General features: G+C 50.1%; 2 protein-coding genes across 6 annotated transcripts in view; both read right to left on the bottom strand.

Annotated features, from left to right (window-relative positions):
* The window catches only part of Tex264 (testis expressed 264), a 29,135-nt gene extending 9,064 nt beyond the window's left edge, over positions 1–20,071 (bottom strand). Inside the window, exons 1-4 of one of the 3 annotated variants that reach the window (XM_023706343.1) lie at positions 20,051–20,071; positions 19,152–19,218; positions 16,855–17,146; positions 7,508–7,729 (exon numbers count right to left, since the gene is read on the bottom strand). In XM_023706343.1, the coding sequence (XP_023562111.1) occupies positions 7,508–7,729; positions 16,855–17,112 (480 nt within the window). In that variant the 5' untranslated portion in view covers positions 17,113–17,146; positions 19,152–19,218; positions 20,051–20,071. The other 2 variants (XM_004625253.2, XM_023706346.1) reach the window with 2 other exon arrangements.
* A 6,443-nt stretch (positions 20,072–26,514) lies between these two features.
* Rad54l2 (RAD54 like 2) overlaps positions 26,515–27,828 on the bottom strand; it is a 110,391-nt gene continuing 109,077 nt past the window's right edge. For all 3 annotated transcript variants that reach the window (XM_004625149.3, XM_023706338.1, XM_023706336.1), the window contains one exon: positions 26,515–27,677. In XM_004625149.3, the coding sequence (XP_004625206.1) occupies positions 26,683–27,677 (995 nt within the window). In that variant the 3' untranslated portion in view covers positions 26,515–26,682. The remainder of the gene's footprint in view (positions 27,678–27,828) is intronic.

Below are 27,828 nucleotides of genomic sequence, written 5' to 3'. Positions count from 1 at the left end.
AGCCAACTGTACACTTGGAAAATTCATGATGATTGAACTACCATAAACATTAACTAAAGCATAGCCCATTCTTCTGTGCACGAATCTCCAAATTAGAAACTGTACTAGAAACAAGAGATTAAAGATCAGGTCTAGCCCAGGACTAGTCTGGGAACCTCCTAAATGGCAAGGGATGGCAAAAGAGCCAGGTAGGCAGGGCCAGACTTGGGCAGAAGCTTGGGGAAGACTGCAGAAAGGGAAGTGTGAGTGAACAGGGTGGGGAGGCGAGGTGCTGTGCCTGGCACCCCAGCCTGCTGTGCCTGCTGCTGCTATTGCCTGAAGACTTTTCATTTTCACCTCAGAGCCGGCAGCTTGCCATACAATTTACACCTCTGCTCATCTCCCTGGTGCTACTCAGGCCCTGGATTCCTGGGTGGCTCATGGCAGGGGCCTCAGCAGCAGTGAAGCATCAGGATAGGCTGAGACGTTGAGGAGCACAGAGAGAAAGGACCTCAAACATGCTAGTGCCCAGGCAGATGAAGGAGCCCTGCCCCTGCACCCACGCTCAGTGTGTCCTTTCTCCAGGGCACAGAAACCTGAGGGGCACAGGCGTGAGTAGCCCATGGAGAGCTCAGCCAGAGCTCTAGACAGGTCAGACCTGAAATCCCAAAGTTCTCCCTTCTAAATATGGGCAGCTCTAAATGATGCCTTGCCATGACAGGCTCCACAGCTCACTCCTCTCTGAGATCCATTTATCTTCGTAGCATTTGTGCAACCAAGGACCTTGAGCCCTGTCCAGCTCACAAGCTGATGAAAATGCTGCTGACTGATTATCCAGCAGCAGGAAGGCTGCTCAGTGCTGATGGAACCACAAAGCCACATACCTGGGAGCTAGAGGAGTCAGGAAACGCCAGAGGGGAAGGACAAGTGGACAAGAAGGATAGAGAAGAGATGGGGCAAAGAAAAGGAGGGAAAGAGAAGCCTCTGAACTTCCCAGTTCCAAATGACTCTGACTTCCTCTCCATCCATCAGGAAGTCCACCCTGTCAGAGCCTTAGGTTTCCTTGCCTAACTAGCTAGCCTCTTCTTATCGGAGGGCTCTGCTAAAGGCAAAGTCATTCTGCTCCCTGGGCCATTTGCCTTCTTATCACATTACCCCACCCTCATCCTAAATCCCAAGTTTTCCACAGAATAGCAAAAGAATTATTCCATGATAAGTTCCATCTGCCTAGGGAAGGCAACTCCCCCTGGATTGGTGATGGCCCAACCCCACAGCACCATCCAGACAAGCCTCAGCCCCCAGGGACCTGCAGGACTGCCAAGCTACAATATCCAAGCTGGTATTTCGAGAGTAGTGGCTCCCACGCCACCCCAGCAAAGACTGGCTTTATGCTTTCAGTCCTGGGGGAGGAGAAGGAATGGGTGAAGCCAGGGAGGCTGAAAAGCAGGTTCTAGTGCCTAGGTCAGCAGAGGAAAGAGCCTGGTCTCCTGTGGGTCTTCTCACACCTCCACCCCCAGGTACAGCTCCCTAAGGGGTGCCAAGGATCCAAGTTCTGCCACAGAAGGGAGAAAGCTCTTGGCTTAGAGGTATCTAGGAGCAAGGCTTCACTGCTGCTCCCAGATAACTTACTTACCTTATTCAGAGTTTGGGTGTGGCCTCTGCCTCTTCCTTCCCTGCTTTCCAGCACTCAGAGGCCTGTTCCTTATCCTGGCCTAGACACTGTCACTCAATCATCTGCTCAGATACCATCATTGGTAGACAGGACCCACCCCAACCTCTAGTCTCCCTGGATAGCAGTGCCTCTGACTTACCTGTCACCCACATAAACATTACTGCCCATCCTTCCAGACCCAGCCCAAATATCAACACCCCACATTGTTCAGCCTTTTCCATGACTCCAATCTTCTTTTTAACTCTTCACCCTACTCTCCAGGTATGACTAAGCTGTCTGGGGGAAATGGGAAAGAGTGTCCAGGGACCAGGTACTGGGGCTGCTGAATGCTTTTCTGTCCACGCTGGAGCAGACTAACTAGCAGGAGGTAGCTCTGACAGTGAGCTGGCCCAGGAGATCCAGTGAGGGAAGCCCAGGAATGGGGCAGCCTCTGCCTCATCGAGGGTGAGGACATGAGACTCAACTGCTGCCTGCAGCAGCTGCTTCTTGTGCCAGGAGCATCTGCAGGGCACCTTTTAATGAGTGCTTGCTGGGCAAATGGGCACAGAACAACAGCCTCAGTCTCCAGATTGAACTACCTGGACCACACACCAAGGGACAAGTGGAATTGGGCCATGTTACTGTCTTCCCCAGGCTGATTGGTTCATGCTTCCAAGTGTATCCAGAATTCAAGACAAGTCCTCAGCCTCTAGTCCCAGTACCATTCATGCAGTGCAGAGTGATAATGGGCACATAACTAGGAATGGCCTTAGCCCACAGGACTCAGTCTGGATTCCACCAGTGCTTCCAGTCCTTGGCCTTGGGTAACCTCCCTCTCCAGGACTTTTCCTATTTGTAAAACAGTGGGGATACTGGCTTTCATGAGGACCCTGTGGCTGCCTCCTCACTGGATCACATACCCAAAACAATACCACACAAAGGAAGATTAATTAAATATCTACAGAATAAGCAAAGGGGAACAAACTGGCCTTTGTACATGTTTGACCTCTGAGATATATACCCCAGCCCCACCAGCCTCTCTTGTTAAAATAAAGGTTGGAGCCCTCTGCTTGTCAGCTGGGCAAAGGCGGTAGGCAGAGAAAGGGAGATTTCAAATTCCCCAGGGGGCTCCCTCACCTGGACTCCCACTGCCAGAGCCTCGCTATTCTCCACCGGTATTCTCACTCTGGCATGGGCATGCACCCACCCACTAACTTCCTTAGAGTTGCTGAGGCAGGCTAAGGAGAAATAAACATAGGGCTTAGAGCCCAATGGGCAGAAATCCAGGCAGGGTGTGTATCAGTGTGTGTGTGTGTGTGTGTGTGTGTGTGTTACTGGAGACTGCACCTAGGGTGTTGGCACTGAGCTATATCGCAAGCCCTTTTATTATTATTATTATGAAACAGGTCTCACTAAGTTGCCCAGACTGGGTTTGGATTTGTAATCCTTCTGCCTCAGACCCTAGACTGCTGGGATTACAGGCATGTACCAACACATCCGGCTAGAATCTAGGTTCTGACCAGACTGCTGTGAACCTCCCTGCAGCCCACAGAGCTTAGAAGATGACTCATTTCCACAGGCACCAAAACCCCTAACCCCAGTTCCCTGAAGGCTGCCCCATGCCCATGGCATTACCATGCTATTACCTAGCACCTCCACCCTACAGAGACCTCAACCTGCAGCTAACCAGGGCCACCTTCAGGGCTAGCTCCCAATGAGTACTGCTCCCTCAGAAACAACTATCTTCTCTGGGCACACCTACCCCTACCTGCAGGAGGATGGGTCTGATACCTCCCATCCTCACTCAGTTGCTGCAGCAACCTCGAAATCCAGAGCAGGCACACTGCTGATACACAGATATTTGAAGCATGTAAGGGTCTGAGTGAGACCCCACCCCACAATGCTGGCTCCAGGAGCTCTGGACACAGAGCTAAAGCTGCCTTCCCAAAGTAGTCTCAGAACTATGGTCTGAAGTCCCTTCCCCTTTAAGACCCTCATAGGACCAACCCTAGTCCACCTAGAAGTCCCAAAATTCAACCAACAAACTTTCCTTCACAGTCAGACCACCATGCTTTGATGATTCTTAATGATGATTCTCTTATCTAATTGTACAGAAAAAAGGGACAAGTCTGACCTTCAAGGCCTAACTGCCTCCAGTCAATCAGCCACCATCAAGCAATGCCCTGTCTTCTAAACTTGGAAAACACTCAAGGAATTTTATAAGGACCTCCCCTTAAGAATTCCTGGAAACCAGAGACCCAGGGAAACGAGCTTATGGAGAAGATATGAGACCTTGCTGGGAGGGGAACAAACTTAGGGGGAAGGGAGCAGTCAGTCTAACACTCTCCGTGTTCCCCACTAATTGCTACAGTCACAAGCCAAGTCCTGCTCTAGTGGCCTTTCATGTACAACCCCATACATGGGATCCCCAGTTCCATCATTCAATCCTGGTCTACTGCATGTGTTCAAAGCTTTCTTAGACATTATTAAAACTGGTTTTAAGCCAGGAAGTGGTGGTGGTTGCCTGTAATCCCAGCACTCTGGCAGGCTGAGAAGTAGAAAGATAAAAAGTCTGAGCCAACCCCAGGTAACTTAACAAGACCCTGTCCCAAAATAAAAAGGTTTTTAAAGGCCTAGGTATGTACCTAGGTGTGAAGGCCCTGGGCTCAAAGCCCAGTACTTTAAAAAAAGAAAGAAAAAAAAAAAAGATTACTTCTACCTCAGGTAAAGTTTAGGGCCTTTGCCCTTTGCTCTGGACTCACATCTCAACCCTCTCTCTCCTTTGCAGGCAACTTCAAGGAAGCCCAGTTTCCTTCTCCAGCTGTGAAAAGATGCTCTGGGCTCTGGAATAATCCCTTCCTGGATGCCAGTGGAGCAGCTACACCAAGATGGAGCAGCTTCCATTCAGTGATGGTCACATAGTATCCAGAAATTCCTCACACAGTGGCTTGCAGTGCTGAGCCTAGAGGATTCTCTAGTAGTTTATGTGGGAAAAAAAGGCAGTTCCAGCTCCGACAGCTCAGTTTTCCAAGCTGCCAAGCAGAAGAAGGCTGGCCAGAGAGCCAGAGCTGTCATGCAAATCAGAAAGCTGGGATCTAGCCATACTTTCTAGAATCCCCAGAGGGGTCTGAAAAATGCATCTCTTTCGGCTTTTTGCAGTGACCCCCAGGTCCCTCACTGTCTCCTGAGACAAATCATGCCCCAGGGCTCAGGCACATCTGCAACTGGCAGGATAGCAGCTGCTCTCCACTTTCCCCACCCAAAGTTCTGAGACCTACTCACCCAGCCTCTCACCTCAGCCTCTGGGGAGACAGGTGAGTCTGCCAAGCCCTCCCTCCCTTCTGGCAGCAGGGCTCCTGGCCTCCTTCACCCACTCTGAAACAGAATGCTGATGACTGCTGACATTCCATCTGAAGAACCTTCATAGCAGTCCCACAGCCAGAGAAAAAAGTGTGTGTGTGTGTGTGTGTGTGTGTGTCTGTGTGTGTGTGTGTGCATCATGCTTATGGGTAAAGGCAGCCAGCTGTCAGGGCTGAGTGTCAGAAGCGCCCAGAGTCTCATTAGTAGCTGCTTTTCTCTGACTACAGGGCAGCAGGGAAAAAGGAGGGTGGGAGACAAGCTTTCTACCCTGTTTCCAGTGACTCCTGGGTTGAAGAGGCAGAAGGCCACCCTGTTGACTACAAGCTGTGAGCGGCACACAAAGCCAGCTCCTTCCTAATCTCCCTAGGAACCAAGGTCACTCTAAACCAGGAGCAGGGCCAGGGATACAGCTCAGAAGCTCAGTGCCTGCCTGGCAAATACAAGGTCTGGAATCCACTTCCCAGTATCCCCCCCCAAAAAACCCAACAACAACAAAACAGGAACAGAGGCAGCCCCTGTCCCCTGCCATAAAAACAAGATCAGAACCTTGGACTGAGCCTCCTCTGTGGGCCGCCTGATCTCTTTCCCTCCATCTCACGGCCACACACAAGCATGCTCCCAGATGTCTCCAGAAGCCCCTTGCTTTCCTCCCATATCATGGCTTCCTCAACCCAGCCCCCCCAAAGGAGTGTAGAACACAGATGACAGGCTCCCACAGGAGGAGGAGGAAAGAGAAAGGACTTTCATCAAAGAGGTGACGTCAAAAACAGGCAACTTATGAAGCTGTCAGGGGCCGGGAAATTTGGACAAAGGTGTCTAAAAATAAACTCCTGAAGCCAGGAAAAGACTTTGGTGGCTGAGTCGTTCACCACCACACCACATGCCATGCGCCGTGTTCTGAGGTCTGGAACCCATAAGTCTCTTCCTCAGGGGGTGCTTCTCCAGATTATCCCTTGAGGTTGAGGAAGGCACAGACAGGACCAGGCATCATGGATTAGCCTCTCCCTGGAGTGCATTGGGTGGGCACTGAGATAACCTGCTCCCACCCTTCCTGCCAACCTGCATCCTCACTTCCAGCACATCCCCTCCAGCACGCCTAGGTCACAAAAGATACTCACCTTGATGCTCCTGTGCCTCCACCCTAACTCCACAACACCAAGTCAGCCTTCCCATTTCCAGGTCCGCTGGCCTGCCTCTGCAAACCTGGCTTTGACCACAATGACCATAACTGATCACTCAGGGTCTCCTTTACTCACTCTCCAGCCCAGAATCTTACACCTCCCTACCCAGTACTGTGTTCCCATTTCCTGTCCTTTCCCCAAACTGTTCTAGAGGACAAAGTCACAAGGCTCCTCTCTCCAAGTCTGCCAAGCTCCCACTCTGAATGGCTCTCTTGTTGTATATCCTGGCCCTAGCCACAATGGCCTGATGCTCTGCACAGCCCTTGATGTCATCAGCTGTCCAATCCCAAAACATACCCTCTAGGCAGGGATGGGCCGGCCTGTTTCAGATACGGCTCTAATTAAGCACTGCAATAATTCCCCACAGCATTAGATCAGATCTATGCTTCTCTCTCTGCTCTGCCTAGACCATCCTTACCTCTTCTCCAAAGGTTATTTTAGAACTCTGCCTTGAAGTGACTGCCTTTGAGAGGCTGTTCCTGACCACTCTACCTACAGTGGCCCCCTGACATTCTCACCCTGTTCTTTTCTAGCACTTATCTTTTCAGTCCTTATCTGACACTTAGTACTTACCTTTATTGCCAGACCAGAAACATCAACACTTGAAATCATACCCTGTCTGGAATCCAGCATATAGATACTCAAAAAATACAAATTAATGAATAAACATCACTTCTAAGCCCACAGTGAGGCTGTTTTCCTAGCACCCTAGCTTATAAAATGTTGAGAGGAAGAAAGATGTACAACAGGGCAAGGTCTTTAGTATTTCTGCAGATACAAGGTCATTAAGATATACCAGATGTTCTGGTGCCTGGTTCTCCCCTTCTTCTAGGTAAGCTGGGCTGCTGGCATTACTTCCTTCCAACAACGGAAGAGGAGACAGGACTTGCCATTGGCGCCCCAGTCCTAGGTTCAGGGAGCAGCTTGTTAGCCCATCCAGAGGCAGTGCCAGAATAACACACGGGAACCTGAGCCTGCTCAGCCAACGGGAGCCTCAAGGCTGCACTCTGTAGGACTCTAGCAGGATGAGGACAGAGTGGGCTTATGCATCTGCCTGAACAGGGAATGAAGGATGAGCTCTACAGTTACCGCCAAAACTAAAAGCCTACAAACTAGACCAGGTTCTGAACAAACTCCTGGGAGACCCCCCCCCCCCCGGCTCCTAAAAGGTCATGGGCATCTCAAAAAGATGTCATTGGCTCTGCCCAGCTTTCTAGCTCCCCAGGTAATGTGCTACATTAGGGCCTCAAGGTGTTTCCCACCACCAAACTACCTCTGATTCCCTACCATGTAACATGGCGGACCTCCCAAAATACATACCAGAACCATGTCTCACCTTGATGTAGGTGTCCAAAGCAGGATGGACCCGGCGGATAGCCAGCCAGATGGATAGAGCAGTGGTGTAAGGGAAGGTGGCTGTTACCACATGGCTGGGTGCTGGGAAGGAAAATATCTTGAAGCCAAATTTCTGGTAGAGATGGATCAGTTCAGGGGAAGGCGACTCTTCACCTTCACTCAAGATACTGCCCACTGCACAGCGGCACTTCTCTGGGGGCACCTGTAGAGGCAGAGCAGTGTTCAGAGCTGGGCAGAGTAAGAAGGTGCTCAGGCTTCCTACTGCCTGTGCCAGCTCAGGCCTGGGAGGACCACCTGCTCCACAGACCACAAAGCCCCAGATCCCAGCACAGGGCTCTTTGTTTTTCTGCCCACACCCATTCATTGCCCCTGCCTATGCATCCTGCTGTAAGCCTCGTATACATCCCTTCATTAATTCTTGCAACAATTATACCACACCTTGGGGCCGGGGAGGTGGCTCAGTGGAATAAGCGCTTCCCTGGCAGGCGCAAGGGCCTGAGTTCAATCCCCAGTTCCGCCAAAAGAAAAAAGAAAAAAGAAAAAAAAAATTATACCACACCCTACGCTGGAGACCCAGGTATCACCATGAGGGTTCAGACTTGGTATCTGTCCTCAAGGAACCCAGGAGAGGGAAGGATGGAGAGGACTTCTGCACCATCACCTTCCACACAAACTATCAACAGCACCACTGAGGGGCCTTCCCATCTCCTGAGAGTCTCCAGAAAGGACTGATGACTGGCTCATCCCAAGGTCTGGATCTAGTACAGCTCATTGAGTTCACTGTCCTCCTAGCTCCTAGAGGAACAAGCTTCACTGGCAGAGAAATTATGGTACCTAAGGGAGCAGAACTGAGGAATGTGGACAAGAAAACAGTCCACAGCTCTCTTCTTTGCTGGTCACATCCTAGGAAATCTCCAAGTGTGTGTGTGTGTGTGTACAGAGTATAAAGGCCAGGGTGGGGACATGTCATCTGGCTGTGGAGGGGCTGTGAAAAGCACTGTCAGAATGGTAGATCTCTTCTCCAACCCAGCCCCCATCCTGGGGTGTGGCCAGTCTCTCCCTGGCTAAGCCCCAGACCAGTGGCTCCCTCCAAGTCTTGCAGCCCCTACCGCCAGCACTTCTCTGATCCTCTCTCCCTCCTCACCCTTCTTCCCCTGGTTCCTAGCAGCCCTGGCCAGATGAAGCTCTTCTGTCCTCCAACTCTACCCAGGATTGACCCAACGCCTAAACAGTCAAACTTTCTCTGGCAATAAGAAGTTCCACTTTGTCTCATTTCCAGTGATCTATTTCTCTTGTCCATTTTCCTGCCCTTAAGTTATCAGCCCTTGGCCTGCATTTCCAGGAATAGGTGTCCCTGAATCCAGGTCACACAGACCTTGGGGTCTTGATTCTGAGTTTTGCTCACCTTGAAGGCTCTCTTCCCCCCCCATCCGGGGTTCACTCACCCCTAAATTTAAACAAGCCACTCCCTCTGCCCCTATTTAGTTCCTTCCCCAGTTCACCTTCCCAGCACTATGTAGTCATGATTGCCTCTGCCCTCCCAGTCTAACCCTTTCCAAGCCCTGTCTCCAATTCCCTGGGACATTCTCAGTCCTCATTTGCCTCCTGTATTCTATCCAAGACAGCCCTGCCTTAAAATCACACACTAGGACTTGTGCATCTACCTTGCCCTGTTGTACATCATTCTCACCTCTGAGCAGAGGCTCACCCTCTCTGGCTCTGGGCCCCTTGCTGCTCTGTTGAATCCAATGACATCAAACCTGACTCAAAGCTTTAGCAGCAGGTAGTACTTATGTGCAGCGGTTATAACCACAGTGGGAAAAGAACCAGCTATGATGTGAATCTTGAGTCATGTGATCCTCACCAAGTACCTTGGCTTCTTAAGAGTCCCAGTTCCTTGACAGCTACTTATAGCCCTGTCATACTAAAAGCTATTTCACAAGGGCTTAGCTTGGGCCACACACTCACCAACTCCTCTATGACAGTTATCAGCTGTTAGTGGCTAAGACACAGCTACTAACAATAGTCCCTTGACCTCGCATATGTATCTACACTGATCCGTGAAGAGGCAGTTCCTCCCCACCCATCCTTCAGGTTCACACAGGCTTGGTAGCGCACTCTCCTCTCCCTACAACCTCCCCTGCCTTTCAAGCCTGCTGGGGCTAGCAGCACAGTCACTTCACCCGGAAGCTCAGGAGACTGCTACAGTACCACCTCCTGTCTCTAGATGGTGCACCTGCCCCACTCTGCTCCTCATTTGGAGGTTTTCAGAGGCATCCCCAGATAGGCCAAGGGTTTGTGCCTATCACAAAGTTTATTTCCATGTCCCTGACCCTAGAAACCTGTGCTAACAACAAAAACATCCAACGGCGGTTAGAAGGAGCAAAGTGTGGAAGGTTACTTGAATCAAGCTTGGGTCCCAGGATTTTCCCTAGTACCATTTCAGCAGCTCTCAGGAAACTTCTAGCACAACGCTCTCTTCAGTCCACAACAGGTATTAGAATACCATGGTCACCCTGCTGAGAAACTCAGTGGCTCCCAATTCAACTCCAAGATGAAACTAGACTCCACAGCCCAGCATGATTGCAGTCTGTTAGCATGGCCCACACGACACTGCCCAGATGTATCCATGCACTCACCTCATATCCTTATGTCCCCAGTCCCAGCAGGGGCCAGAGCTCAGCTGCAGAGGCACCCACCGAGTGTGTACGTGGCAAAGGGAGGAACAGATCCAGGCTTTGGCCCAGCTGCCTTGCCAGCCTCCTCCCCTGCCACACCACCGCACACACCCACAAGGAACTATTTACAGCCAAACGTATCACACTCCTAGGCTTGCTGCCTTTCCATAAACTACTTCTTCTGCCTGACATGTCCTCTTCACCCTATTCCAGAGTCCCTGAGGCTGGGAAACTCCTGTCCATCCTGTAACACTGTTAAATCCATCCGTTCAAAGCCTTTTGATGTCCTCCACCAAGCTTTCCCTAGATGTCTCCTATTCTAGATATCTTCCTATTCTAAACACCCAGCAGAGGAGCAAGCATTTGTTTTGCATGGTAATGAAGCCTCCCTATCTCTCCCAACCACTCCACGCCTCAAGGCAGAAAGGTCCAGAATCCTGTGCACACAGAATATTCTTAGGCTGTGCTCAGTGACGGTATACACATGTATACAGATCTTCCTCTTTTTCCATCTGAAGAAAGAGCTCCCGCCACGTGGGAGAGAATAAAGAAACAAGGCTCCTGGGATCCTGGAGGTGTGTGGAGCACAGAGATTCCCTTTCCACCTGAGCAAGCCCCTAATTCCATAAGGACATTTCTAATCCCTTACCCTGCCCTGACTGGTAGCTAGGGGGCAGCCTAAGAGAAGCCTTAGCCTCTATCTAAGTAGCCCCAAGTCAAGCTAGATCTGGGAAGCAGCTGAATCAGTTACCAGCTAAGAGATAAGATAAACCCTAATACAATCCAAGGAATACAAAGGCTGGCCCAGTAGCAGGGAAAGTCTTCCCTGGTCACCCAGGACAGCTCAGGTCTACCTCCAGAAGACATGGCCTACTGAGGCTGTCAAGGGCCCACAAGGTGTGGGTAAACTGATGTTAAGAGATGCCATATATTTTGATTCAATGCATTTTTAGTTGTGCCCAACCCTGAGATAAACGCCTGAACTTTCCCCACCTGCTTGCTCCCTTTTTTCCCTATCAGCAATTATCTAGGTACCTGTGCACAGCACAAGAGTTACCCTAGAACAGCACAGCCAGAAGCCACACAAGGGAGACAGCACAGTGGCAAGAACTTTGGATAAAGGAAAGCTATCTCAGTATCTGCCCTCAAAACATGAGTACCAGGAAAGAGCTTGGAACACGCCAGAGTCCAGGGCAACTCCTCTAGGCTATACAGCCCCTTGAGTAACAACACTGTAAGAAAACAAGAGAGCAGTCTGCTTGGAACCTGAAGATTTCCAGTGGGAGCTGGTCGTAGGACTGGCTCCATCCTCCCTTCCAGAAAGACCTCACAGGGTTCTCACAATGCTGTGCTATCGTCATAGCAAAGAGAGTCACCTGAGAGCCCTGCCTGCCTAAGACCTCACTGATAATAGGAATAGAACAAGATTGCTATCTTCCAGGATCAAGATAAAAAAAAATGGTACCATGGGGTTAACTATCCCTAACCCCACAAACAATGTGGAGAGCTGTTGAAGATCTGCAAGCCCCAGGGTCCGAGGGTTCGCCTGCTCCCTTCCATGCCAGCCAACCCAACCCAACCTAGAGCTACTCAAAGTAGAGGAGAAGCAAAGGTAGTGTCCTCCACTTGCCCTGCCGGGGGAACAAAGTGATGCTTTCCCATTATGGAGGCTGGACAGTGGGCCTCAATGAGTCTCCTGGATGCTGCAGGTCAACACCTCAAGCCTCACGAGCAGGTGGTGCCCAAAGGCACATGGGGATAGGGACTAGTCAGGACAAGTGTTAATGCAGATAACAGGCCAGAGGTCAAGACCTATACTTCAGGTTTGGAGGAAAGGGAGGAGGCAGCAGGATACCAGCCTGGCGTGGGGGTGGAAGCTGGGGGGATCTATAGCTTTCTGAGAATTACCACCCAGAATTCTTCCAGAAAACTTGCTCTGCTTCCACCTTCCAAAAGCATACTCCTAAAAACAGCTTACCTGATGAGGCCTCACCACTGCCACCAGTTACTGCCTTCCATTCATTTGCTCATGAACTCCAAAGAGCATGGTGCGGCAGGTGATACTGTCAGCCATGTTCCTGAGGTCCAGGAAACTAAAGTCACTCAGCAAAGGCAACACAGCAAGTCAGGATTCAAGCCTAAGTAGACCTGCTTCAGAGCTGTGCCATTAACTCACAGCCCTTTGAGAGCCTGAGAGGCCCTGGCTAAAAACAGGCTACACAATGGCCTTTCCCTGCTCAATGCCCAACACAGCCCAGCAACCTGTGGTAGGAAGGCAAGGTCCTGAAAGTACACAGGCCCATTGGTAAAGGATGTCAGAGGATGTCAAAGCGAGATGTCCCAAGTGCTAAGCAGCTATCAGGGGCCAAAACTTGGGCTTTTTCCTTGCCATTTAGTCCCACAAAACTAAAACGCTGGACTGGAGATGTGGCTCAGTGGTAAACCATGCTAGGCATGCACAAGACCCTAGATTTAATCCCAAACACCAAAAAACAAAACTAAGGAGGAAAAAGAAAAACCTTGAAGTAAAGGATTCTTTCATTCCCATTCAATAGACGAAGAGACAGGCAGACCAAGTGACTCACCAAGAGGCATAGGCCGGTACACAGTGGGTCAATTCAAACCTGAAGGGTGAATCCAAAGCCTTTCCAATCACATCACCTCACCTCCTTCCCAAGGGCAACTCTAGTGGTCAGAGAAGGGCTCTCCTTTTCAGACCTGCCCCACAGATAACCTGCTACAGAGCAAAAGCCTGGGAAGTACCAGGGTAACTGGAGGGGTAACTTGTGCCTAGCCCATAAGCTCCCTGACTTATCTGACCTAAGTAACTCTGAAAGGACACGGGGGGACATTCTCATGCACTGAGAAAGGAGGATGGCATGGGCCTAACAGCCTCAGGGCCTACAGAGGTCGAGGCCCCCCACCTCAATTCTCATCGTGTAAGAGGAGAAGGGGCTTCGATGGCAGTCTAGCTTCCTAAAGGCAGAACCCAATGTGCCAACACCATCTGTGGCAAGGGCAAGCACTTCCTGCAAGGTGGTAGATAGGAACAAATCCAGGCCGGTCCTAGTCAGGTAAATGCAACTGGCTGCCCTACCCTCTTGCTTCAGCTGGGCTCCCACAGAGCAGGTAAGCAGGTTGCTTAAGCCACAAACACAGCATCTAAGCTGGTAAAGCAGAGGGTGGATTAAGAAGTGAAAGACCAGACTGACTAACAGACACGACAGACACATGGGCATTGAGATAGCAGCCCAGCCACTAGCTCCTGTCCTCAGGCCAGAGCTAGCCAGGATCAAATAGGCACACAATGTCCCCCCAGATTCCCTTCTCCTCCAACACTAAGGGCTCTCCTCTATCACTGTCCCAAGCCCAGGCCCAGGAAAGGTTACAGTCCATTTCCAAACCTAAGCACTCATTTGAGAATGGGAGCGGAGGGCAGAGCAGCTTTTCCAGCCAGGACCCATCCTCCAGCTCTGTGAGGACAATGTGGACGCGTTATATATGAAGACGGGCAGGTCCACGACTGAAATCACCTCACAGACCCTGGTGTCTGGAACTCAGCCTTCTACCTCAGGTATCTTGAATGCTGGGCTCTGAATTAGAGAAGGCCACGTAGGAGATACTGCCAGGGCCTATTCATCTCCCAACACACACTTTCCTTCCTCCTCACCCTATTCTCAGTCATGATAAGGCCTTCAGGCCCAGCCAATGGGCATCTTTCCTCCTGCTTCATGGAAACCATCTGCCCAGACCTCAGCCTCCTCCCATACAAGAGGACTCCAGGACACTGAGCTGAAGCACCATCTACTGTGCAAGGGTCTTCAGCAACTGCCTTAGTACCTTTTCTGTGCTATCTCCTAGATCCACATGAAGAAGGTGGGCTCCCCAAGGCTTTTCTCAGGAACCAGCCTCCCCTTTCCTAAGCCAGCACATGCCTAGGAAACTGTCAATCCACACCTCAAAGCCAGGCAGCACCTCTAATCTTGTTATTCACCAAGCCTGAAACAGTCTCACTTCCTCCCCATACTCCCAGGAGCACATTCTGACCCTGTTATGCTATGCTACACAGGAAGGAGAGGCAGAATACTCAATAGGTCAGCCTGTATCTTTTTTCTTCAAGAACTAGATACACAGGGTCCCACATTGGACATGGCTAACAGAGGAAGCCTAGGGAGCAGCAAGCCTAGATTCTCAGCCTCCTGGTAGGAATGAATCTCACCAGGACCACGACAGGGTCACCTTCACCCTGAGAGTTCCTGAGGTCTGGGCCCCCTGGTCCCCACACTGCCCTGGCACTCAGCACACAGTCTGGTACAGATCCGGTGCTCAAGCATCTGTTGAAGGAAAACAATAAAGTACGAGATCAGTATCTCACTCCTGCTATCTGCACCTCATTCTCCCACACACCCTACCTCCACCCCTGCTCCTCTAGTATCAGAGTGTAGACCAGATCTCAGGTCCTTCTGGACCAGGCAGTCTATAATTGTCATGAGCACCTGAAGCCAAAAGTCCATAGTTTCCATTTACACTCCACCAGGGAGAAAATACACACTGCCTAGTTCACAGAATAGGTAGTGTCCCTGAGCCATCCAGTGTGTGTGTGTAGGCCATCTCTGAATGTAGTATCTTTCAGAATGACACAGGAATAAGGAAGGCAGGATCTTAAGGCTCACCTTAAGATGTCCATTCATCTTCTATACAGGCCTGTCAAAAGGGTCTAGGCCTAGGTCACAGTGCTTAGCCTGCCCCCCTCAGCGCATGCTAATATATTTTTTCCACCCTCTTCTTAGCTGCTGTTAAATATGTTGAGGCTAGATGCTGGAATGAATGCTTCACCTTATCACTTAATTGAACCCTTGCCAGCCTAACTATGACACAGGTTTTTTACCACCACTCTACAGATAAGGAATAGAGGCTGAGAAAAGTTATGTGCTATTGAGCCCAGATTACCTGCTGCCACGGGCTCTCCCATCCTGGAATTAGTACTTCCAACCAAGAGGCTTCCAGAACATGTAGAAATACTGAGGAGAAAGGGAGTAAACCCAAGGGGTCCTGCTAAGGGTTCTACTTAGGCCATGTGTGGAAGGAGGGGCAGGAATCAGGGGGAAAAGCAAAAGAAGTGCAAGAACTTCTACAGCAGACACTGACAGAGTAAGAGCCAGGCATCTAGTCTAGAAGTTTCCCATTGCCCCAGTACCTGTCCTATCCCCCTAGGATAGGCTCCTGACTCCTGACATTAAATCAATGCTATCACCCCGCTTGTGACTACAAAACCTTCTTGCCCCATTCCTTAACCAGCCCATGGCGCCTCTCTACTTCATTTCCTTACCCCCTCCTCTTGCCCTTCAGGTCGCTTCCTAAAATGAAGCTGGAAAACGGTGGCATTCCCTTCCTCCCACCACCTGGCCGGGAGAAACTTTCTACCTCTTCCTCCACCCACCACATGTCCATTGGCTATGGTTCCTCAGGCCTTAGTCTCCAGGCCATTGCTCTTGGTTTCCTTAGCCAAGTAGCCCTCTGTGGCCGTTCTAAATTCTACTCATTGTAAGAAAGCCTAATGGAAACCTATCTCTTCTTGAAGTCTCCCCAGTAGACTTGAGGCCCCCTCCCTAAACCCGCAGCTCAAACTTGTGTAGGTGTCCAGTCCAGTGCCTTGTTAAAGAATTACTTGTATGAGGCTAACTTGCCACCACAGTCTGCTGAGGACAGGACCAAGTCTGATTCATCTCCAAAGTGCAGCTGAAAGCAGGGCCTGGCACACACACAGACTCAGCCCACTCTTTTCTCAAATGAGTACACTTAGTGAGGCCTGATCAGTGGATAGCAGGCATGCTCCAGGGATTGCCCACTTGAACTCTCCAAACCAGGAAATTGAGACTGGGGATTCCAAATGCAAGGTCTGGCATGGTTTGACAACAGACTGAAGAGTCCTTGGCAGGTCGTCAGCCCATCTAGCTGTGGGCAGCACCACCCCATAGCATGGCAAGAGACCTACATTGGCAAGCCCTGACTCACTGCAGCTGTAGGACAGCCAGACGCCCACAGGGTGCCTGTGATGCTGGATTAGTCTCTGACTATAGCATCCTGGACATTCTGAGCACCTCATCTAGTTCCACTTGGCCTTCTTCCATCAAGGGATCTTGAAGTCTAAGGAAATGTCACATCATTGGGTCACGAGGCACCAGAATTCTGGAGAGATGGGATTCTACGCCACAGGCAAGAGGCTGCAAGAGCTTATCATCATAGCAGGAAAGCTGAAGGAGGTAAAGCACTGAAACAAGATATAACTCCAAAGAAGGGGCAGAAACTGTGGAGATGGAAGAGGGAAGGACAGCAAGAAGAGCAAACGGACCAAAGTCCAGGCAGAAATTAAGGACTCACAATGATATAGTCCACTGCTCTAAGAAATGCATAAGTAGCCATGAGCAAGGAAAATCAGACCTAGACAAGTAAATGTCAGCTAATAGATGCCTGAAGCAAGAATCTAGGCTAAATATGGAAGATACTTCAGGGTCAGAGAGGAAGTGGTCTACACAACCAACTCAAAGCCTTTCCCACCCATTCCCCAGAATCCCTCCACCCCAAGTCCCACCTCCCAAGCCATGGCCCAGGTCCATCCACAGGGCAGAACTCCATGGAGGCTCCTTACCGTGTGAGGGTTGTCATAATAGACAGCAATGGAGCGGAGCTTGGGGGAGATGCAGCAGCTCTCAGTGAAAAGCCGCCCAGTGTCGCTATAGGGCCCCACATGGAACTTGTAGGCCACAGTGATGTTTCGGACGAGGGGCGAGCCAGCACTCACTGCCACCCCAGTCAACAGGCCTGAGTACCCGGCAAAGGCCAGCAGCGTCAGCAACAGTAGTAGAGTCAGGCCCCCAATAAGGCCCAGTAGTAGCAGGTCCGACATGGCGCTGGGCCCCCCACACCACACCCTAAGGCAGCTGCAAAGGAGACAGAAGGGAGAGGAGGCTGGTAGCCTGCTCTGACCATGCTCACCTGCCTGCTGGCGGGTTCTGACCCAACCTCACCCTGCTTTGGGTGCTCTGACCCAGGAGGGGGAGGGCCAGAAGTGTTTACACACAGAGTGACCTAGAAGGGAGCTACAAAGGATGACTGAAGCCACAAGCCTCTTTATTTCTTAATCACAGTTATTGAAGCTCTCGGAGCAGCTCAGCCTGGCAGCTGGCAGCCCTGGCCACATCTGGGGAAACTGAGTCATAGAGAGGCAGAGGAATGAGTCATCCAGGGACAAGTTCCTGTTCCTGAGCAGTCTCCCTTGAGACGGACCAGATACTAGCAGTCTATCTTTCCTCTCATTGCCTCTTATTTCCCACAGCTGAGCCACTGTCAAGCCCCAGCCTCCCCAAGCCTCACACACTACTGCCAGACCAAGAACGGATAGAGTTCAGGGTCCAAACGCTTACAACAAAAAAGGAAAAGTGTGAGGGAGAAAATATGTTACTGGAAAAACATTTCATAGGAAACTCATTTGCTAAAGAGCACATCTGGTCTACAGGGACCTTGCTATCCACAAGCTCAACCATCCAAAACCAACCTGAACAGCTGAACAGAGCCCAGCCTGAGCTTCTCAGACATGAACCACCAATGCTAACAAGCTTCACTGTACTTTCCCAGTCCACATACTAGAAACAGAAAGAAGAGGAAAAGGCTGCTAGAAGTGGAAACACAAAAGAGGAAGTAACAGTTACTCATAAGAGGCAGAGAAGCATTACAAGACAGGTCCAGAATCAACAGAGGCCAGTGTCTGAGCCTTTCAAGGCCACCATGAGGCTTTGAGCCAGAGGCCTAATCCTCTTCCAGAGGGCTTCATCTGAGCAGCCCAGGAAGGAGGCAGGACTCATAGCACACAGAACAGAATACTGTTTACACAGGAAAGGAAACATGGGCCTGCCTGGGGAACACTGCCACTTCAGTCACTTAAAAATTATTATTTACAATTTAAAACATTGGAACTGAAAAGGCAGTGCTCCAGCCCCATGGAAAACTTAGCTCTATGGAATTATTTGTTCCCAGTGAAAATATTATGCTGAAAAATTATCTTAGGAGTCAATGAGCAGTATCTACCTCACAAAAAGGCCAAATACATTTCTAAACCTCTGGTGTCAGAGCCTGAAGCACCTCCCACCAGTCTCCTCACCCACTGTAGTCCTGCTCGACACTTTATCTTCCTTGCACACACTCCCTGTCCCACTCGTTGTGTCTCCACTTAGTTTCATCTCTTTCGTCTTGATAATGACAGCATTCTACTGAATCACTGCTACTATACTCGGCCCCCAAACAATCCAACAAAGTAGGTACAGATCAGGAAACAAGTACTGTAGTTGGAAGTTACACTTATTCAAGGACACACAGGTATTAAAAGGAGTTACCTACACCAAAATGCAGGCAGTGAAAACACAGGAGGTATGACTTCAGTACCCTATTTCCACATTTTCTCCTCTTTGGCTTCCAGAAAAGCCCAAACATTTAATCCATATTAGACATCTCTGAACCCCAAACTGGGAAGTTCTCAGCATCTAGGCCACCATTTGCCCTGGGAATGACAAGCCCTCACTCTGACCTATTCTCTCAGAGGCCTAATTCCTGTTTCAAGGGAATTTAAGAAATGCCAGCGATCTAGGTGGCTGAGACAGGAGGATCAAAAAGTTCTAGCCCAGTTTAGGCAACTTATTAAAATCTTTTCAAAATAAAAATACAAACAGAGGAGAATGTAGCTTAGTGTAAAGGACCTGGGGTCAATACCCAAAGGGGAGGGGGGTACTTAACACCTCTGTCTTTCTTTGCCTTAGTTTCAAACTGTTTAGAAAAGAAGGGGTGAAAGATATTCCTTCCAGTCCCAGAGGCTTGGGAAGCACCAGAAGGAGAACGGGCAATGCATTTCCCCCACAAACAAAGAGCAAGGGAAGGTAAATGACCTGGGCTCACCTTCTCAGGCAGGCTGACTTTTAGCAACTCATGGCATCCAGCACAGCAGGGGCCAAGTGCTCCAGTGCTGCAGGCGGAAAGGAACAGTTACCCCAGCCCAGGATATAACCAGTCAGCAGGGCACCATGCCCTGACTAACCCCTTTACAGTGAAAGCCCACTGGGCCTCTACAACCACCTCAGATCCCTTGGGAAAATCAGAGGCCAAAGTTGGCCTCAAAGTGTTGGGGCTCTTCACTAGGGTCCAGCTCAGGCCCCGGAGAGCACCAGTTGAGACACTGCACCGAAACAGTCCCTCCTTTCAACCTTGGGCAGGCTGTACCCTCTAGAGCCTCAGTTTCCCTTCGCGACAGAAGCGCTGGGCGGAGGTGTCCGCCCGGAACAAGTGAGGGGCAGGCGGGCGGCCGGACGCAGCTTCCCGTGGCGGCTCACGTGCGCTGCCCCTAAAGGACTCCAACACCCGCAAAACTTGGGGCCGAGCTGAGAGGGCAGGCCGCAGCTCGGTGGCCCGGCCGAAGAAGGGCGCCGCCTCCAGCTCTCGGCTTCCGATCGCTGGAACCTCACTCAGTTGCTCGGCTCCTTCTCTCTTCGCCCATCGCCTCACAGAGGCTACGCACCTCTGCAATTTAAGAGACGCCAAAGTTTGCTGCTGGGAGGCGCCAGCGGCCTCGGCAACAGGGCGGAGTTAAAGGTGACTCTGCGCCCCTACTTTCCCGGCACCGGCGGCCCAAGGTCGCCTTCGCCTTCGGGCCTCGGATCTGCCGGGGGCCAGGTGTGAGCCAGGCGAGAACTACAGAGCGGTCCAGACCGGGAGGCTACAGAGGGGAAGCAAAGACTCCTGAAGTGCAGCCTTCGCAGAAGGGGTCCCCGGCAGGACGCCCCTGCTCCACCGGCCCTCACCTCAGCAGCTGTAGACGCCGCCCAGGAGCAAGCGGCTCCGGGTACAGTCGCCGAGCCTGCGCGTGCTCGCAGCTCACGCTCGCTCCGCCCCTCGCACGGCGGGATGTGGCCTTGGCCGTGGGCGCGCGCGCTGGAGACACGGGGGAGGGGGGACGGGTCCCTACCCCGCCCCATCTCCGTGGCAACGCGGGCATTCCACCCGGCCCAACCCAAGCTCACTACAGCCGTCTTCTTCCAGCTACCCCAGGTATCCGAGTTGGTGGAGGCATCCGAGAGAAGCTGGGCTGCAGTCGTGGGGGAAATCAGCTCGATGAACCGTGAAGGAGTGTCAGGTTGGGGTCCAGGTTAGGGAGGAATAGCACCACTGGGTTAGCCTCTAGCATTTGCACCAGCCTCGCTCCTGCTTTCTCTGAGACTTTATGACAGGCCTAGGAATCAAGCAGGGCAGGACCACTTGCTGCCATTTACAGATGAGAAAGCTGAATCTGAATCTGGGCTTAGGGAAATAGGTAGATCCAACCTGTAGACGGCACAAATTGCTTCCAGCCACCACTCATCTATCCACCAGCTCTTCTTCCATGAGTGCTGTCCATCCAATATTTATGCAGTACCATTTCCTGAAAGGATAGTTCCAGGGGCTGGGGATATTTAGTGGACAAAATCAAATGTGGCCCTCCTGGAGCTCATATTCCCTGCCCCAGAGAAGCCTAGCAGAGGATGTGGGTGAAGTGACTACTATTCATATAAGCTTCACTACTAAGAAGCTTGGCTGTAAGACAAACTGGGCCAGGGGTATCTTGGCGCTTCTGACAAGGATTGCTGTTTGTCACCAGGAAGGTAGATGCAGAAAAAAATAAGCAACCACAGGGCAGTATATCTTGTGAATCCCATTATTGCATGGAACCTCAGCCACAGGGCAGTGTATCCTGATACTCCAAGTAGAGTGGCAGAATAGGCATTTGGGGCAGGACCAACAGGCCATGACTGTTGATTTTCCTATGAACGTCAACCACATGACTTTCAGGTGACCCCAGGCAGGTGAAAGATATAATTGGAAGCATTTCCTGAGACACAGAGTGGTCAGGCAGTAGTACCTAAAGACACCCTCTGCCTGCAAGATTTGCACTGTGGATACTGCTTCTCAGAAGTTGATGAGCTCCCAGAAAACCGTTGTCTGGAGCTGCCCTTTCCTCATCTTGTCCTCTCTGTATCACTTCCTTAGCTTGATCGGAGAACTCCTGAGCCCCACACCAAAGTTCAGGATGTGCCTTAGGAGCTTCAGCTCTCTGCTATGGAAGGACAGTCTGCCTGTCAGTGGGCTGCAGACCATCAACCTGCTAAGCAGATTCTAGCAGCGCAGGCGCCATCCTAGGCAGGACCTCCGTGACACCCGACTGACCACCAGGAGGCAGCAGCGTGCCTAACAAAGCATTTTTTCACGTTTTAAAGCAGGCTTGAGAACTGCTCACCCTTACTTCCCTCTGGTCACTGTTCATTCCCTTTCCTATATGGCAATAGCATTCCTGAATGGCAACTCCTGTCATTCGCCCAGGTTTGGGCTTTGCCTCCTCTTACCATTAATCTCCACAGAGGCTCTTCTTTCTAGATAATTTTTCTCCAGGAGTACTCCTCCTCAAAGAAATTAAACTTGCAGAGCTAGGCCAGACTATCCCCTTTCCTCGCCCTCAGGCCCCTAACCCAGATGACAGAGATTGCACATGCAGCTCAAAATGCTTTCCAACTCTGCCATCAACTACCACTTGAAAACACACTATCTCCCACCCACTTGAAGGCACTGATGCTGGCCCAACTCTCAGCCACTCACAGCCCAGACAAGGCCACCTCTTAGGATTTGCCATGGCTGGGAACCAGGTAGCCTCAAATACACTTAAGTCAGCTAGTGATGTCCATCCAATATTTATCAGTACCATTTCCTGAAAGGATGGTTCCAGGGGCTGGGGATATTTTTCAGGTGCCTAGAAGCGCAGCAGTAGAACAAACAAGCCTATGTAAAGCAAAGGCAGAAAAAGGCCAAGTGAACTACATAGCCAACCAAGCCTGCCAGCAATCTGCTCTGTTCTCACCTATCTCCAAATGCTGTCCCAATGCCCACTAAGCTGAATAATATTCCTCCCATCACTCAGCTAAACAGCCATCCAGACAATTCCTTAATCAAACAACACTGCCTTCTTGAATTTAAATTTTATTTTACAAAAAGAGAAATAAAGAAAACTGATAGGCAGTTATACTGACTTACAATTGTTCTGTTTGCTTTTTTAAAAAAGTGACATGAAACACAAGTAAAAATAAATACGTCATAGAAACAGCCAGTTGCCCAGTCTCTGGGGCAGAAATGCCTGCCCTGCTGAGAGAGGAGGGAAGCCCATGATCACACCAGCAGCTGGATCACCCAGCCACAGGTGCTCCTCTAAGCCAGGTGCAGGTCCCAGGCCTCAGGGGCGTCCTGAGGAAAGAAGATGGAAAACCAAAGCCAGGTACCAGGGCCTTAGGGCCACCTCATCTCCCTCCACCCCCCTGGCAGCAGTGTGGCCTTAGTGGTTATCCATCGTGAGACCCCCTCAACCCACCTGGACCCTCCTCATAATTCCTCTGAAGAGGTTACAAGGAAAAAAATCTGTCTTGGGAAGGCTTGGGGGATTTTTCTGGTGAGTCCCCAGCCCACCCTGAGTAACACAACCAGATAACAGTCATTTTCCATCCAGGTGCACATGAGCCCGCGCGCGCACACACACACACACACACACACACACACACACACACTCACACAGCTGGGCTGAGCTCTCTTCCAGGGAGGGTCCTGGGTTAGGTCACAGTATGAAGTCCCCCTCTCATCTGAATACCATTCCAGTAGTGGTAGCAGATTAACATACCACCCCTCAAGCCCTCTGCATTGTACACCAAAGCCTACGTGGATACCTGTCCCCACCACACTAAATGACTACACATCAAGGATACCTGTAAGAGGGGAAAGGAACAGACTTGGGTCCCTGAAGAGCAAAGAAGGTAGAACTGCCTGCTGAAATTCATCGTTGTAAGACTCAGGTATTCTTAAAAGGCCTAGAGCCAAGCTAGTGGCACAGAACAGACACTAAGGGGGTCACAGTGGAATCCACAGGGTGAAGAGAAGAGTTCAGAGGAGAGAAACTGAGTCTAAAAGTGAGCATCAGAGAGTGCAGTATTCTCAAATGGGCCTTGAGGTGCTGATTCCCAGGGCACAGTAAGCAGAGGGGCAGAAATTCTTCTAGGGGTTCTTGAAGTGGGCATGACCTCTCAAAGCAATTTTGGTAGGGGAAGAGCCACTTAGCTGAGTGAAGACCATGGCTCAAAAGGAACAATGTGGTCATTTGAGAAATCAAAAGGAACTTGAGAAGTAGGAGGTCACATCATAGAAACACTAGAATAAGGAATGTAAAACCCATAGGACCTTCCTCATGGGATAAAGACTCAGTTCCAGGGCAATGGATGCCAGCCTTAAACATATGATACAGAGGGCTTCCCTCTGGTGACAGCTATCTGGTGACAGTCCCACCCAGATGGCTGAAATTTGGTTGTTTCAGCTAATCAACAAACTTATTGCAGCTCTTTGCATCATGCTCCTGGAGTGTGGGGGGAGGGTCCCATAGTTGTCAATCATGGATATAGGTAAAAATTTACACATTAATTCCTAAGGGAGAAAGTGCCAAGGACCAGGAAAGTTGATGAGTCAAGAGATGTGATAAATGCTACGCAGCACAAATCAAAGGGATAAGGGCTTCACTAATTTCCAATCTTTAGAAAAAGATCTCATTAGAATTCACTTACTTCGTTTCTTAAATAACTAGCCAGAAGTCTTTATCCACAGACATTAAGAAAAGGAACTTGGATAATCTCAAATCATTTATTACTATGTTCCCCAGGATAAGAACTTAGGCTATCCCAGATGTATGGAACTTGAGAGCCCTCCCCCACCCCTACCATACCAAGGAAGACAACAGTGAGGGAACTACCTTTCCCAGGTCATCAACATTTTTCCTATCTCTCAGGCATGGATGATAAGCAGAGAAGCCTGCTCTTAAACACCCTTTTGCTTTCTGGCAACTTCAAAAGCCTATCCCTCTAGTAACCAGTTTCAGTTCACTGCTGAAATGGTTTCTGGATCCTAAGAGACCACTGAACTAATTTCCTATTACTGGACATATGAATACAGAATTAGAATTATTTCTTTCCTCATATTACACAACACACACACACACACACACACACACACCCCTCTGGGATCCTAGTGCTCCAGGGCCCAAGAGGTATGTATTAGTGTAACCCAAGTTCTGAACATGTTCTGCTAATTGTAGATCCAGACTAGCTCACTCCTACTGCACCAGCCCCAACCTGAGAGACTACTCCAATTGTTGAAACTCTGCATCTATTACCAGGTGCACCTGACACTAGAGAAAGCACTAGTTGGAACTGCTATTTAAAAATTATTAAAATAATTTGCATAGCTAATATTAGAGATCTAAGGCTTCTATCAGTAGAAGAGTTAAGTGTCTGACAGAGTTTTTATGAAAACAAAGGAAATCTCCTTAAATTCCACTTTTGGTGTTACTGGATGGCACACAAACATGGACAGACACATACCAGCCATTTCCTTGTCTCTTTACTAGGAACAATACCCTAGAGTATGGTAAGGGTCCCCAACAATGGAGAAACAGGCTGATCAGAACAGGTACAGGAGACAAGCTGAGTCACCTTGGCTAGGAAGAGGCAGGTGCAGCAAATGCCCAATCAGAGAGGAGCCATGGATAAGTAGCAAAGCTCTAAAGCCAGACGGATTTGCTCATCATAAAGATCTAGAACAATGAGAGAGAGAGAGAGAGAGAGAGAGAGAGAGAGAGAGAGAGAGAGAGAGAGAACATGAACAGTATACACCAATAGGAGACAGCCAGTGTTTATGCTTAAGTACTAAATGCCCATTCCCTGGCACTGTCAGCAAAGAGACCAGAATGACTACTGTGTTTCTGTTTTTTAATACGAAAGCCAGACTTAAGGCTTCTACAGAGGAAAGGTGCCTTCCCACTCCTTCAAAGATGAAGACAACAGATACCAAGCCCATAATGTTCACCTGACAAGCTGGGGAAGCTACTGATTCCTCACAGAAATCAATCCACTCTCCTAACCAAGCAGCTGCCTACCTACAGGCCAACTATGGAGCATAGAGAGCTGGTCCTCTAAGATCATCTGAGGACACAGATCCAAATGTGGGGAGTCATTTACTTCCAAATAGCAAACAAACTCCATGATCCCAAGTTTTGCTCTCTGTGGAATCAGTCTCATCACCATTAACTATCTAGTCTCAAGATTCCCTCATCTTCCCAAGAACCCAAAATGGCTGGCTGTTTAACCCCTAGATAAGCCTCTTTCCCTGGTCAATTCACCGGCCATTGAAGATTTTTTTTCACCAAGAGCTATGGGGTCCAGAATATCTTAAAACTTCTCTACCTATATCCTACCCTCTGTACCCCAAACCTCCCCCCAACCACCATCAAAAAAAAAAAAAAAAAAAAAAGACACATGAAAAATCCAAATAATAAATAATTTTCCGTAAGAAATAAATTAACATGGAGCTCTCTAATGTGGAAGGAGGAAAAGAGGAAAGGCTACCATGATAGGCAGCTGGGGGTTCAGGTCCACCCTCGTGAAGAATGTCTTCCAGCCACAACTCCACGACCTGTCACTCACGTGCTTTTCTCTCATACTTGAGGGGAGATCCACTCAGAGATGGATACGGAGAAAGACAGAGATTGGTAATGCCCATTTTCTCTCATAATTTTCCCCAAATTCTAAAACAAATGTGGCTCTAAAAATAAGACTTAAGTTAGCTGGGCCTTCTTTTTACCCAACTAGGAGGAAACTTGTGACTTCCATGGCTCTTCTGGGCTCACCTTGATGTTTATTAATGGTTGCCATGAACCACCACACTCTGATTTCCATTTTTTAAAAAAAGATAAGTTCATTTTTTAATCTCCCCCTTAGTTCTTCCCTCCCTCCCTCCCCTCCCAACTTGACCCCGCCCTATTACATACACACATAAACACACACACATACACTCACACGTACCTGGTCTGTTTCCTTCCCAAACCCCCAAAAGACCCCACCTCACATAGGATCTTGGTCTGCTCCCCTGCCCACCCTCTTTCTCTCACTCACCCACCCTCCCTTCCCTTGTCACTCCCCTCCCCTCCCCAGGCCAAGCTAGTCACCAGGTAAGGCAGCTCTATTAGGAGAGAATGTTCCCAAAGACAGAAATAGGATGTGAGCTTCTATACTCAGATGGGCAAACAAGCAAGCAGACAGCAAAAGCTAGGCAGGTAGGAAGAGAGACAGGCTGCCCTACCCCTCCATCCCAATTTTGGGTCCCTGATTTCCTGCTATTGCTGCTTTGTTAGATTTCTTTTTGTTTTTTTCCCCCTCTTTTGTCAAACAACAACAGAGCTCTGCCACCCTGGCCAATCACTTTTATCTTCTTCCTTTTCCATCTTGCCATGTACCCTAGTCCCAGAAGCCTAGATAACTGTCTTCCAGCCTGGTGGGCAACCTGCTGGGGCCCCCAAGTAAGGTGGGGAGGGGCTTCCCGGCTATTTCCCAGTGACCTCTATCACATCGTCATCCTTATCCTCATCATCATTGGAGCTGAATCCCACCTCAGCAACCTCATGTGAGTCAAACGGAGGCACCTGGGACCGGAGGAGGCTACCAGCGGGGTAGCCTGTGTGTGGGGACATGTAGCCAGGGTAGACAGACATGCCCCGTGAAAGATTGCTGGGCAAGACAGGGGAAGGAAAAGGCGCAAACATCCTCGGCTCGGAAAGGAGTGGTTGTGAGAAAGGAAGTGAGTAGCTGGGGAGTATCCCTGGCACAGAGGGGTTGAGCATGAAGGAGGGGTTGCTGGCAGTGACTGAGGTAGCCGTGGAAGAGGAACTGACAGGGCCTGCCGGCACCAGAGGGTCAGTAGTCACTGGAAACACCAGGTGGGCATCTGCCAGCAAATTGGACAGCTGGTAATAGGATGGGGTACTACCCATAAACAGGGAGTTCTCCCCAGCCTGGGAGGTGAAGGGGGTGGTGAGGTTATGGTTTAAGGAAACAGGTGGCATGGCAAACCCGCCAGAGACTGGATACCCGTGTTCATAGGGCTGCATGGGGGCTGGCAAATGGCCTTTCCTGGACCGCCGGCGGGATGACTCCTGGGCGGCAGGTGGAGTGGCCACCTTTCGTTTGTGACCCCTTAAGTCCAGCACTGAGTGCCTGCCACCACAGGGCTGGCCAGTCACCAACAGGGAACTATTGAGGCAATGACTCCCAAGCCGTGGCTCAGTTCCAAGAGCTGTCCCAGGAACAGCACTGCTGTCCATGAGTTGGGCTGGGGGGCCAGGCAGAGCGGCATTGGTGCTTGGAGAGCTCTGATGGGATTCCCGAGCAGCAGCCACATCTGCATACTGCTGGAGCTCACTGATGATCTCTGGACTGTCAGGAGAGACAGGCCTGGCCAGCCCATCAGGGTCTGGAGCTTTGGGTGATGAGGCACTGTGTCTGCCATTGCTTGTGGACTCACGAGAAGGCCCCTGGGAACCTGTGGACAAAATACAGGAAAATGAGAACTAGAATAAGGGACAAAAGGATAAAAGGAAAAATTCCATTTGGAAAAGATCTTGTTCTGTGGTCTCTACAATCCTAATTGCATGATGCAGAAACAATACCACACACACAAAAAAACCATTTTC

The sequence above is a fragment of the Octodon degus genome, unplaced genomic scaffold, assembly GCF_000260255.1.
Source record: "Octodon degus isolate 3935 unplaced genomic scaffold, OctDeg1.0 scaffold00008, whole genome shotgun sequence".
In the NCBI taxonomy this organism is placed as follows: Eukaryota; Metazoa; Chordata; class Mammalia; order Rodentia; family Octodontidae; genus Octodon; species Octodon degus.
Note: the sequence above shows the minus strand (reverse complement) of the source record. Positions and strands in the feature narration are given on the sequence as shown.